A 14,612-nucleotide genomic window follows, 5' to 3' on the forward strand; every position below is an offset into this window, starting at 1 on the left:
TCCTCCCTCCGAGTTTGTCGCCATATTTATGTATTTGGTATATTCACCCGAACACAATGAGAGCATCCGCTAAATTGCGCGGATGTATAATAGTGTTAATCGATAGCTCGGCTGGTGTTTACGTTTTCTTTTCAATTTATCGTTCAGAAAGAAATTCGAAGTAAATTCTCTCAAAGCTCTTTTTAAATGACTAGATTAGGGTTTATAAAATATCAACGACTAAAATTCACCTCAGGAAGTTGTTCGAGAATCGGCGTTTGAATTGGCGTGGGGGGTGCGGTTCCTCGCACACCGTGAGTCTGAGTGTGTTAGGCTTAGGCCGGCAGACTGACCCGGCCGAGGTTTCCGGTGCTTTGTGCCGATCATCGTGAAGCAAGAGCCGAGATCATCGGTCTTCATGTCGGACTCTGATGGAGGGGGTTCGGGAGATGCTGCTGACGAGTGTGAGGGGAGCTTTGATGTTCGAGGTAACGTATCTTGCGGATTATTTATTATTTACCTATATATCCTGTATATTTTCCTCCTAATAAAGGTGCACGCATGAATATCCGGACACACCCTCAGCCTGCTGGTCGGATGTCATCACGATCCTGAGTTTGGGGAAAAATCACCATCTTTCAATAGAACTTTGTACGGAGTTGTTCTCTTTGCTGAGGGATGTTTAGTTGAGGTATTTGTGCGGATGTTGTGGTATTGAAAAAAAATCTTGTATAAAGGACTTTTTCGAGGAACGATGGTGATCTGGTTCACTTGTGACTCGTTTATGTGAAGGAAGTGTCTGTGTCCGTCGGCGGACAAGATAAACGGTGCCAAAGTTTATGAATTCCTTTCCGAGCGACCGTGGGAAAGTTTCGAGCGGGAGACCGACGGAGGGAGCGTCTTATTTCTCTTTCTTTTCATTTCCTTTTTTTGCGTCGTTTCCCACGAAGGTAAACTTGTTTATCAACGTCTGGTTGATAAAATCCATTGTTCGTCTTGTCCACCGACGCAAGTTAACAGGAACCTTAGCAGAGACGAGCATTCCATTGTAACGGATTAGCAAGACGTGCCCCCATTATTACCTCAGCCATCTGCGATCGATGGGGATCGTGTGTGTGTGTGTGTGTGTGTGTGTGTGTGTGTGTGTGTGTGTGTGTGTGTGTGTGTGTGTGTGTGTGTGTGTGTGTGTCCATGATATCGCGAAACGTTTGTTGACAGACTCTGAAGAAGTTTGGTGAGCAGGTTGGGTGTGTTACAAGGAAGACTCGATCCCATTTTGGTGAGGATCCGGATGCAGTTAAAGAATTTTTAAGTGATTCTTCAGCATTGAAAGATGGGGCCAAAAACGATATATAGGATGTTATTTCAAAAAGTTGTGGACGGGTTATAACCAAACTAGGTGGTTGAGTTGGCTAGATGACGAGAACTAGCTGACTAGATTTTGGTTCAGGTCTGAATCCAGATCCGGCCGATCAATGGGATACAAAACATAAACTGTTCAGCCTGGCGGAGGTATGCTCTCTCCACCAAGTGCCCTTCTAGATGTCACTTAACTGATGGTACCACTAAAGCATTTGATCGTGATGTCGACATCAACAATATCATGCACTTATTACCTCCGCCACCAAAGGTGCATGTTGGTTATGTTTTCACACCTGTCTGTTTGTCCGTTTGTGAACAAAATATCTCAAAAAGTTGTCGACGGATTCGGACGACATTTGGCAGAGAGGTAGCGTATGTGACGAGGACGACATGATTAGATTTTGGTGAAGATCCGGATTCGGATCCGGCTACTAGAATTATTCAAAGTGATTCTTCACCATTGGGCGATAGGGCCAAAAACGATACATCGCAGGATATCTCAAAACGTTATGGACGGATTTGGACAAAACTTGTTGGACAGGTTGTGTGTGTGACAACGAAGAATAGATTCAATTTTGGTGAAGATCCGGATCCAGCTAGAATTATTTTTTAAGTCATTCTTCACCATTGAGTGATATGGCCAATCAGGTGGAGGTTTGCTCTCGACTGAGAGATATGTATATGTTCTACATATGCTCTCTACTCACATATGCTCTCATATGCTCTCATATGCTCGCTACTCTCTCTCTCAACTACTACTGAATGAATGAATAATGAATGATCGTTTTAAGGCCATTTTCCCTGCTAGAGCGAGGGTTAGCCTTGCGGGCCCCATGACAATCATGGTTCCCTGTTTGAGGCAATGTTTTTATGGCCGGATGCCCTTCCTGACGCCAACCCTTGGTCACACTCTTACGATGCGCAGGGATACGGTGTACCTATTCTAAACTGGGGTACACACCGTGATCATTCATCCCAGCAAGCTGGTGCTCAATTTACCGACCTCGGAAGGATGACAGGCTGAGTGAACCCCCTGGCGTTAATTCAGCGATCGACCGGGATTCGAACCAAGGATCCTAGGATCCCAAGCCGGCACCCTAACCGCTAAGCCAACACCAGGCTTCACTGCTACTTCCAGGACCGGGATAACAACCTCGATCTCCTCCTCCATCTCTACTACTACTCTTCTAGTTTGTTTAATCATTAATGAAAAACTCGTGTGTGAAAACTCTGCGTTGGCGACAAAATGATGATTTTTCTTCTCCACCGAATGTTGACAGCTCCACCAACCGCCGTGGGAGAGGGAGTCAAGTGACGTTTCGGGTGTGATCCCATATTCAAAGCAAGCGAAACGAGCACTCTTGCTTCGAGGAATGGCTCACGCAGATGTGCGTCTTCTTTCCCACGGCGGTTAGCAAACCTCTCCTTCACTTGAGAAATAATGCAAAATACTTAATTACTTTTCCACAATGGAACATACACAGCCAATTTATCTCTTCACTCATGTCCCAGATCTGCATTGATCTATGAATGTGATTTTTTTCAATTTAACCAGGCTTGTTTTTTCTTTAATCTCTGTGGACCACAAACTGCAAAAGTAATTAAATGAAAGGCCAAATACTGCATTGGAGTCATCAAAAAGAACCCAAATAAGTAAAGAGCAAAGATGGAGTCATCAGTAGTAACCTGGATAGGATTTGGGTTTCAGCTGCTACTTTCAGCGGTTTCGGCTGGTTTCCAGGTGCAGCCAAGTGAGCCTTACAATTGGTTCACGAGCTATCAAACAGAGTGACCACTATATTCGTCATAGGTGTGTGTGTCTGTCTGTCTGTCTTTCCGCAGCATAACTACCCGATGATATCATCCGATCTTGATGAAACTTGGGTGGGAGGTTGATATCATGATCTAGTTGTGTCCTGCCTGGAGTGGGCGTATTGCGCCCATTGTGGGCGGAGCCATGCCCGAAAAAGATGTATTTTTAGGGGGTAATCGAGTTCAAGCTACATCTTCTCCGAGGGGTTTGGTGGAATCTGACTGGGGTTTCGGTATTTGGTTAGGCCAATGTCATGTGTCTAGCCCCACGGAGCTCGATTTTTCATTTTCGCCCCAAGGTCAAGGTCAAGGTCACAAAATTTAGAAAAGTCGATTTTTGATGGTTTTATTACATTGTTCGCTTCCTGATAGGGTGAAATGTCGTACATGTTTTTATATTATCACATACATCATGAAATACAAGTTTTCCAACAAATTTCAGAATCTTCGACCTTTGACCTTTGAAGGTCACAAAGGTCAAATTTTCAGAGTTGTCGGAATCAAACTGAATTTTCAATGTTGTGTAGCTAACTAGTCTCATAATAGATAATACATTCCTATTTATATATTTTCAATGTCGGTTTTGACCTTTGTCATTGAATATCGCTCGCTCGTGAACCATCGTCGTCTCCTGACTTGTCTTTTTTTTTTTTTGTAAGAATTCATTCCTCTGTAGACAGATAAATTTAATTAAGAGTAAAAGATAAAAGACAAATTGGCTTCTGGTTCATGATCTGTTACAGTGTTGGTTTGATCAGAAGTTGCTCTTTCCATTTCATCAAACCAAAGTTTCCTGGATGGGATCCATCGTGTCTTTGTTGTATTTACCTCTACCACCAATTGTGGACAGAAGTTATGTTATCCCTGTCTTTCTGTCTGTCTGTGATCAGGATATCTCAAAAAGTTGTGGACCGATTTGTACGAAATTTTGTGGACAAGTTGGGTTTGTGAGACGGATGGAATGATTAGATTTTGGTGAAGATCCGGATGAGATAATTCTTTTAATTTGTCACATGATTCTTCACCATTGAGAGAAGATGGGGCAAAAAATGATGTAGAGCAATATATTTCAAAAAGGTGTGGACTGCTTATGACAAACGTGGTGTTTGAGTTAGGTGACAAGAACAAGCCGATTAGGTTTTTCTACCCCCTACATTTTTTTTTTTTGCTAGATTATTTGTTTTCCTGGCTTCTCTAACATTTCCCACTTCCTTTTCTTCCTCACTTTATTTCTATGGATGTGTAAAATGTCAATCTGACTGTATTAATTGTTTTGGAGACGCATAGCAAAAGCATGTACTGTATACCTGGTTATGTCTTTGCCTTATATTTGGTTGTGGTGTTTACGTTTTGTCGTCAATTTTTTTTCATCATCCCTTCATACTAAAGTACGCAATTAGGTGTCTGTCTGTCTGACCGTGATGCATTCCGTTGATATTTATCCAATCTCAACCCAACTTGACAGGTGGACTAAGTGTCACACGATGGAGGTGATTGTGACTTAATTTGCCCCCCTCTCCTCCTCTTAACGTGGCCAAACGACGTGTTGACGTTCATGAATAGCTTATCATGGCACATAGCGTTTCGTGGGGCACCCCAAAAATATTATAAACCACAAACACGTAGGCTTACCGTTTGAAACAGTCGCTACTGCTTTTTAACATTGAACTACAACACAACAACATGCATTTTAAGGCCATTTTCCTTGCTAGAGTGGGGCTTAGCCTTGCGGTCCCCATGACAGGCATGACAATCTTCTCCATTTTGCCCTATTTTCTGCATCTTTCCTTGTTAACCCCCTTGCCCGCATTTCTTTTTCCACCATCTTTAGCCAAGTCTTTCTTGGTCTTCCCCGTCCTCTACTTCCTTCTACATTCATTTCCATCACTCTTCTCAACCAGTCACTTTCATCCTTCCTCAACACATGACCAAACCATCTCAACCTGTTCCTCTTCACAGCATCAATCACAGGCTCTATTCCCATCATCTTTCGCAATTCATCATTTAAACATTTGTAACATGTATGCAAATTAACATTAAACTGAATGGGAGAAAACCCGGAGTGTGTTCAGTTACCAAGCAGCTATCTAGCCCTAGCGCATGCTTATTTAGCCAGCCGTTCCTTATCAATGGTTTCAAATGGAGCACTTGTTCTTAATGCTTAAGGCACTTGGCGATACTCGGTAACTAAACACCCCGACGCTCTTGAAGCCTGAGCCTAGCACTGACCGGGTCCTCAGTTGAGGTCCTCAGCATCATCCCGTTTCGGCCCTTCAACCTCGATACGGTCAGATAAGGTGGGCCGTCAGGGGTACATACACATCCACATGCAACAACTACACCTGGATGCATACATACCCCCACCCCCAGGCAGTGTGAACGCAGACTACAGCAACAAAATCGCCTCCACATCCAGAATCCACAGCACCAAACAAACATGGTGGAACACTCAAACACCCACCTTTATACCCTTCACCACTCACCAACAAAACACACCAGATCATTCATATACACGCCCATACACACACATCCACAAACATCCACACACAACACCAACCAACCACCTACCCTTACAACATACACCACTCAACATACAAAAACACACACACCCATGCAAAAACACACACCCTCACCCACTCACTCTCTCACATACACAAAATAAGAAATAATAATAGTAACGGAAAAAAAAACAAAAAAAAAAACACACACAACCAACCACCTACCCTTACCAACATGCACCACTCATGCAAACATGCAAAACCATTCATGCAAAACCACACCCACTCATGAGCCATTCCTGCAACACACACACACACACACAAACACACACACACCATTCACACACCTCCATTTCTATTCCGTAACCTCTACCTACACCGTTCGACGTGCCTCCATAAACTTCCTCCATATCCAAAGTGAGCCTTTCAAGGCAACCTGGGCCACCTCGTCACACATCCTCCTTCTTTCTGTCCCACACCCTCCTTCTTTCTGTCCCACACACTCCAAGACTAGTGTTACGTGGTCCTCCCGGTAACTACCTGGTCTCGGTAACCCCCGGACCGTGAGAGGAACTCCGCCAGAAAGATCAATGATTTATACGCTTTCGTAACGCAATCAATATGACTTCCAGTCAATAAGAAACCCCACACCAAGGATCCGGAATAATCGATAATATATTCCCCGAGCAATCAACAATCAACAACCATCAACAATCAACAATTAATCACCAATATTATTAAGATGGCCATCTTATATATGTGTGTCCCCTTTCCCCACTCCCGACCCCTTGGGTACTCACGACCCCTTTGGTCTCTGTCCCTCACAATGTCTCTGGGCCCCTCCTGACCAAGATGATGGTCGGCTTCTCCGCACACGGGCGGTTGAACGAACCCCGGGCGGACGTGCTCCAAACGTGTACGTCGCGCACCGGGGACAGCTGCTGCAGCGCACACCTCCTTGCCAAGCAATGGGGCAAAACCAAGCGCGGCTTGCAACGCACGCGAGGCCCAAGGTGCGACCCGTACACGTCCTTGTAGACGGTGAGGCGAACTGTGCCGGACGCTGGGTTCCGTGCACGAACCCACGGCAACTTGACGTGTCAAGGGGTAATCACCCCGCGCAGGTAACTCCTTTTGTCAGACGGGCTTTCAAACGCAGCGTCCTCCACGCTGCTCTATATCGATCCCAACTCGCGTCGGAGCTGGGCGAGGAAGAGGAAGAAGATCGTCGCTTCTCCAGGACCTCATGTCTTTTCTTCTTCCGTTTCCGGTCTCCTTTTTCCCAGAAGGGCTCCTGACCCTTTAATCACAACAACCGTTACTCGACTACACATTGATAAGCAAAGACCTGAATAGTAATTCACATAAATCCACATAAATCCGTAACACTCCCCCCCTTCAAGAAAGAAAGTTTGAACCCAGCGAAAACTTTCTTTGCCGGCCAACTTGGATAAACAAACCAGATAACTCACCCCCCCCCAAATCATCAGTTCCCCCCGGGCACAATTATCACTTAAAAATAAAGCAACAAAATTTCACCAAAACCCATAGATTAATTCACTCTGGACCAAGCGTCAACCACTTCTAGTTTCTCTTGAATGATGGTTAAGAGGTGGTGACCAAAGCCCCCAAATTTAAACCTCTCGATAGCACTTTTTCGGGAGGCCCAGCTGAGTATTCCCTACATGGGCGCCTTAAGGAATGTGGAGTTCACGGTTAGTCCGGGGAGGAAAGTTCATTACATGGACGCCTTTAAGAACGTGGAGTTCACGGTTAGTCCGTGCAGGAAAGTTCACTACCTGGACGCCTTTAAGAACGTGGCGTTCACGGTTAGTCCGTGTAGGAGCCCCGGCTCGGCGGCTCCCCCGTATATAGTGCTTCAACTTCGCCAGACTCCTAACAGTTACGGTGGGACCCCGTGTCCCAGCCGTTACCTGACTGGCGGTCTCCTTCTCGGCCAGTGCTCTGACATTCATTCTTTCGAGAGGTGCCGTAACTCTGGGAGCCTCCATAGTAATATCGGCTGCTGCCAACCCTAAAACTACTGCCAAGTTGTCCTGTTCTGTAGACCTCTCGACGCCTACGAAATGCCTTCCCTACTGTTATGGTCCGACCCTCCAAATCCTTACCATTCCAATTCTTCTCTGCCTCTCTGGCGTCTCTTGTGCTTGCAAACGTGACAAAGCCGAACCCTCTTGACCGTTGCGTTTCCCTGTCTTTTACCACCCGCACTTCCACCAGCGGCCCATATCTGTTGAAGACAGAGGTCAGAACTTCTTCCTCTGTGTTGAAGTTCAGTCCCCCTACAAATAACTTGGAACTTTTTTCGCCATCCCGAGCTGGTGTGGTATTATTTTCCCTGCTGTGCTCTTTACCAACCCTCGGGTTACCATAAATTTGCCCCCCGGCCAAATCATTCCCGATAATCACAGATACTCCCTCTACAGGAAGCGTGGCTTGTAAACCGACGGTGACCGGTCCTGACACCAAATCGGATTCCAAATGGATGACATGAAGTGGGGCACTAACACAGCCACCGATCCCTTGTAACCGAACACTATCACCAGTTGCGGTACTCTTTGACAATGGCAAAATGCCTTCAAGCATTAAGGATTGATGGGCTCCTGTGTCCCTCAACACCCTAACCGGTCTTGGGTTAGTCAAGTCTCCCTTGAGTGAGACCAACCCCTCATAAATAAATGGTTGGTAACTCTTCTGTGGGCGATTTCTTACGCTTGCCATCGCATTCGGAGTGGTAATAGTCGGACTCCGCTCTGGGTTTTCCCTTTTCATGAGGTAACAACTGGACATCAAGTGTCCAGGTTTCTTGCAAAAAGCGCAAGTAGGCCCGGAGGTAAAACTCGTGGTCTGCCTCGGGCCCCCTGAAAAATAAGTTTGTCTTGGGCCCGTAGCCCCCTGATTTCGAACAGTTCGGGTATCAGCGTTGTCCCCATATTCATCTCGAGGCCGCCGCCATGTATTGTCGTTCTCCGCACCTGCTGTTCCACACCTCCCCTGCGGAGATCTAGGCGAGGAGTTAGGTTCGTGGACCCCTATCCGGTGTGTTAAGGCATAATCATCTGCCATGGTGGCTGCGTCCCACAACTTCGGTACTTTCTTTTCCTGCAGGTACACTTTGATGTCCTCGTGGACACATTGTTGAAATTCCTCCACCAGCATCAGGTCATGCAATGCTTCGAAGTCGTTCCCGACTCCTTTTGACTCACACCACCGATCAAACATGTTTTCTTTCACTCTGGCAAACTCCACATGGGTCTCACTCTCCCTCTTCCTGGCATTCCTGAATTTTTGCCGGTAAGCTTCCGGAACCAACTCATAGGCTTTGAGGATGTGCTTCTTCAATACCTCATAATCTGCACATTGGTCCATTGGTAGTGCTGAATAAATCTCTTGAGCTTTCCCACCAGCACACTTTGCACTAGTATGGTCCAGGCCTCCTCCGGCCAGTTTAACTGTCGAGCCACTTTCTCAAAGTGTGGAAAAAATTTAGCGACTTCCTTTTCACTGAAGGGTGGAACCAGCCTCACATGTCTGCCCACATCCCAGGTGTTCTGGCTAGGTGTTGACCCCGTCAGCAAGGGTGGTACCTCTCCCCGTTCTCTCATTAACTCCAGCTCCTTGAATTTAATTTCTTGCTGAAGCTCCATGTCACGTTCCTTTAATTCCCTTTCCGCTTTTCTCTCCTCTGCTTCGAGGTCCCTTGCAGCTCTCCTCTCCTCTGCTTTTCTCCCTTCTAACCTTTCCTGGAGTTCTCGTTCCACTCTCCTTTCCTCTGCTTGTTTCTCTTCTCTCCTCTCTTCTGCTTTCCTTTCCTCTTCTGATCTTTCCTTTTCTGCTTTCCTTTCTTCTTCTGATCTTTCCTTTTCTGCTTTCCTTTCTTCTTCTGCTCTTTCCTTTTCTGCTTTCCTTTCTTCTTCTGCTCTTTCCTTTTCTGCTTTCCTTTCTTCTTCTGCTCTTTCCTTTTCTGCTTTCCTTTCTTCTTCTTTGATCCGTTCCTGGCTCCGTAATTGCAACTCCAGTTTCCGGAGCTCAACGTCTTCTGGTTCTTCGGGTAGCCACTCCCAGGCTAACTCGTCCCATGTTCCTAATCCCACCATAGATTGTATCACCGTGGTCTGCAACTCTGCCTTCCTCAAATTAGTTCGGACCTCCAAGTTAAAATGTTTGGCCAATTTCAAGAGGTCCGACTTTAGTAACGCTCGGAACTGTGCCTCACTCGGGGTTACCGCAAAGTTCTGTGCCACAAACGCCATGGTGCCTATCGTTAACACCTGTTAATCTTCACCCAAGACTTTACCCCCAATTTCCCCAAAAATTTACCAATTAATACTTAATTAATAAATTTTAATTAATAAAAATATTATTTTATTATTTTATACAATTTTAGATCCCGGACGTAGACCCAATTGCGAATCCGCAAATCATAATTTGGACGAGCCCCCAATTCTGTTACGTGGTCCTCCCGGTAACTACCTGGTCTCGGTGACCCCCGGACCGTGAGAGTAACTCCGCCAGAAAGATCAATGATTTATACGCTTTCGTAACGCAATCAATATGACTTCCAGTCAATAAGAAACCCCACACCAAGGATCCGGAATAATCAATAATATATTCCCCGAGCAATCAACAATCAACAACCATCAACAATCAACAATTAATCACCAATATTATTAAGATGGCCATCTTATATATGTGTGTCCCCTTTCCCCACTCCCGACCCCTTGGGTACTCACGACCCCTTTGGTCTCTGTCCCTCACAATGTCTCTGGGCCCCTCCTGACCAAGATGATGGTCGGCTTCTCCGCACACGGGCGGTTGAACGAACCCCGGGCGGACGTGCTCCAAATGTGTACGTCGCGCACCGGGGACAGCTGCTGCAGCGCACACCTCCTTGCCAAGCAACGGGGCAAAACCAAGCGCGGCTTGCAACGCGCGCGAGGCCCAAGGTGCGACCCGTACACGTCCTTGTAGACGGTGAGGCGAACTGTGCCGGACGCTGGGTTCCGTGCACGAACCCACGGCAACTTGACGTGTCAAGGGGTAATCACCCCGCGCAGGTAACTCCTTTTGTCAGACGGGCTTTCAAACGCAGCGTCCTCCACGCACGCTGCTCTATATCGATCCCAACTCGCGTCGGAGCTGGGCGAGGAAGAGGAAGAAGATCGTCGCTTCTCCAGGACCTCGTGTCTTTTCTTCTTCCGTTTCCGGTCTCCTTTTTCCCAGAAGGGCTCCTGACCCTTTAATCACAACAACCGTTACTCGACTACACATTGATAAGCAAAGACCTGAATAGTAATTCACATAAATCCACATAAATCCGTAACACTAGCAAGAAATGCAGAAAAGGAATTGCCAAAATACCCTCTACACCCCACCTCAAATGACTGACACGAAACTCGCCAACCCTTCTCCCGGCACTCTGCCTCCAGCTCACTGTACTTTCCTCTCTTCCTCTCGTGCTCCTCCTCCATGTTCTCCTCCCAAGGTACAGACAATTCCCCTAAGATGACCTGTCTTGATCAAATGACAATGTCAGGCTGCAACCTTGTCACGCAGATCTCTTCTGGGAATACCAATTACGGCTTTAGGTCTGCCACCACCTGCCAATCACACAGCATCTGACAGCCCTCTTGCTTTCCACCTCCTCCTCTTTCCACCTCGTACCACTTGGCCCTCTTTGACAAACCACACCTCTCCCCCATCAGCCTCATTCTCCACTCTTCTCTCTCTCGACCTTAACACCTCTTGTCGCACCATCTGCAGTCTGCACCATCACCGCCAGCACCTGATCATGTTGCCACCTGTATTGTCCTGCTGCCAATGCTACTGAGCATGCACTCAGTGCATGCTGCACCGTTCCCAAACCTCCACACAAATAACATCTCTCCTCCTGCAACAACCCCCACAATCTCAAGTTTACTGGTGACGGAAGCACATCATACGTTGCCCGCAACAGGAAATTCAACAATATTGGCTCCATCCTCCAAATCTCTTGCCACTTCAACATCCTCACCTGCACACCTTCCCACCTAGTCCAAGCAATATATTGTTGCGGATATGAGGACTGTATTTTTTTTGATTGTGTTGTATCGTGGTAAATTGGTAATGAGATTGCTTGAGTCTGCGCCTCCTGCCTCCGGAGCTGTGTAAAGGTCAAAAGGGCGTCCCATAATTAGTCCACAAGCATACACGTCAGCCAATCATAGAATACCCCTGTTCGATAGTTATATCTTATTCTGTGTTTTAGGGTAAGGCTGTGTCTCCCATTAATTGAAATACTCCATTGCACCAGTGAAAGAGATAGATTCCCTTCATTCCCACTCCCAAAACTTCATTCCCACTCCCAAAACTTCATTCCCACTCCCAAAACTTCATTCCCACTCCCAAAACTTCCATTCCCATTCCCAAAACCTCCCTTCCAATTGCCAACTGCATTTTGGGCGGTTTTCTTCAACCACCATTGGCCACGAGGCAGGGTTGGGGAAGAAAGGCGTGTCTCCACCTCGTCATAGAGGGGAGGAGTGAGCCAGCCCCGAACAACCAACCGAGCACGAGGGGTTTGGTTTGAGAGGGCGGAGGAAGAGCGATCGGGGAGGTTCGCAAAGGTTCAAGGGTGGGGCTATAAATAACCCATGAGAGACGCCCCCAAGGGAGATGAGCTTTTACAGAGGAGAGACGAGTACAAAGGAAAGAGCTGGGTCGTCAGAGCAAGAGCGCGTAGAGAGGTCCATGACAAGAGCTGAGTTGGTCGTCGGGGTGGTCAGTGGTTGCGTTCAGTGGTTGCGTTGAGTGGTTGCGTTGGAGAAAGAGTGGTTGGACAAAAGAAAGAGAGAGGAGAGAACCCGTCACGCCAGACCCCCCACCAGCGCGTTGGCTCCGACCGTGATCCGACCCGTGATCCCGCGCACACGACAGGATCGGTGGCATCAGCGGCCGTCGAGGTCCAGCCCGACGTCCCGTGCGGGATCAAGCTCCAGCCAGCTCCGTGCCGTCCTCCCCCTCCAGCCACACACCTCCTTCCAGCCAATCCACTCTGCAATTCCCCGTGTGAGTCGTCTTTGTTTGTTCTGTCCTGGGTAGGTAATTAAGCTTGTATAAGGAATTCACTGTGTCACCTGCGTCTCATGTCCCTGTACATAATCGTGACTGCTCCTTCTTGATTATATGTGTAAATAATAAATCCAATTACTCTTCTGTACGTCTTCTCGTCTTATTCCTTTTTCCTCTTTGTATTCGGTCGCTTTAGAGTTTTCCCGATTGAATAGCGGTGGCGCGATCCAGCCAAAGTTTGGGGTAAATCGGGTGTTAGAGTCGGGGAATAACTGTTCGGTCGCGGTAATACACCACCGCTCGGTCAAAATAACATCTTGTCCGCGACCCGTAACAATATAATATATATATTGTTACGTGCTCCTCCCCAACCCCCCGGTCACGGTGTACCTCTGAGCCCCGAGAGGAGTCAAGGCAGAAAAATGTGTTATTCTGTATGTCAAAGATCAATGGTGAAGCCACACCAATTGTTACCAACAAACAAATATTGTACAAAGATCACACAAGAATAACAGTACAACAACAATAGTAATCACTTGTACAACCAATATATATTTCCTATGATGGTACCATCAGGTTCGTACAATATAACTCGCTGTGCTCCAAGTGAGCGAAAAGAAGAACATTCCCCAATGTCTCTATTCCGGCATCAAGCCCAAGTCGATCCGCTCAAGCGATCGTTAGAACGATGTCCAATCGAGACCAGAATCCCATTCGGATGACAGTCACAGTCACGCGGCCAAAGCTGCGCAAAGGTGCCCTCAAGGCGACGGGGAAATCCAAAGGCGCCCTCCAGGCGACTGGGAAATCACACCCTCGGGTATGGACGTTTCCCGGCTCCAAACCGGCGAACCGCAGATTTACCTTCAAAATCCACGTTACACACACACACACCAGATAAACGTCTGGATGCGGTGAAAATGGGTGAAGCGAAGTGAAAAACCTTGCGCGATGCACAAAGCGCGCGAGTCAAAATGGCCAACGGCCCGTTCTTGAGGCATAACGGCACGACGATGATTCTCCTCGGAATCAACCGCCAAAACCTGACACGCAGGTTGATCTGTCACAGCGATAACAACTGTCGCAAGAATCCCTTTCCCGGGAAACCCGAAGTTCGCTAGTGACCTCCGTTCGTCAACGTTTGCTCCAGACCTCAAAGCAGCTAGGCTTCTTCCCCGACTCGCTCGCTCCGCCTTCTCCTCCTCCTCTTCCTCTTCGTCGTTGTCCGGTTCCAGCTTCATTTAAAACATTGACTTTTTTACCTTTTGAAAATAGTAACCTCTATCTCCCTTAAACGACAACAATAATAGTACATGGAAGCAAAAATGTTTACAGTGGATGAAAACCACAACAACGGAAGTGACAAATCCGTAACTATATATATATATATACATATATATATATATATATATATATATATATATATATATATATATATATATATATATATATATATTGTTACGGATTCGTCGCTTCCGTTGTGGTTTATATATATATATATATATAACTGTGAGAAATAGTAGAAACTCCACAGTACGAGCAGGGCGTCTCATTTGTATTAAATAAATAATATGCACAGCATATGCTGTTTCCTTGCTTTATTCTCAGCATATAAAAAGGACAGAGCACAGACAAGTCACCATTGCACATGCTTGATGGGGGCTGATGGCTTCCTGCTGCGTGGAAGTTCTATCGAAGGGAACACTTATCAAGTGGAACTCGGTCGGGTGTGGTTCTCAGCACGATACCATTGATTTTAATTCTGGACAGTGCTGCTTGTGGTGCTTTGCTTTCGGAGGGTTAAGTTTGTGCAGCACATTCTTTAGATAATATACATTGCTGCCATAGATTGTCAGAGAGACAGGGGATGGATGTTGTTTTGAGATGGTG

The 14,612-nt window shown here is 46.7% G+C and overlaps 1 protein-coding gene across 6 annotated transcripts in view; it reads left to right on the forward strand.

Moving 5' to 3' along the window:
- The first annotated feature begins 241 nt into the window (after positions 1-241).
- The window catches only part of LOC137413669 (uncharacterized), a 108,937-nt gene continuing 94,566 nt past the window's right edge, over positions 242-14,612 (forward strand). For 2 of the 6 annotated variants that reach the window (XM_078765952.1, XM_068099107.2), the window contains exon 1: positions 242-467. In XM_078765952.1, coding sequence (XP_078622078.1) covers positions 398-467 — 70 coding nt within the window. In that variant the 5' untranslated portion in view covers positions 242-397. The other 4 variants (XM_078765957.1, XM_068099110.2, XM_068099108.2 and 1 more) reach the window with 4 other exon arrangements.

The sequence above is a fragment of the Myxine glutinosa genome, chromosome 1 (genome assembly GCF_964187855.1).
Source record: "Myxine glutinosa chromosome 1, kmMyxGlut1.1, whole genome shotgun sequence".
Lineage (NCBI taxonomy): Eukaryota > Metazoa > Chordata > Myxini > Myxiniformes > Myxinidae > Myxine > Myxine glutinosa.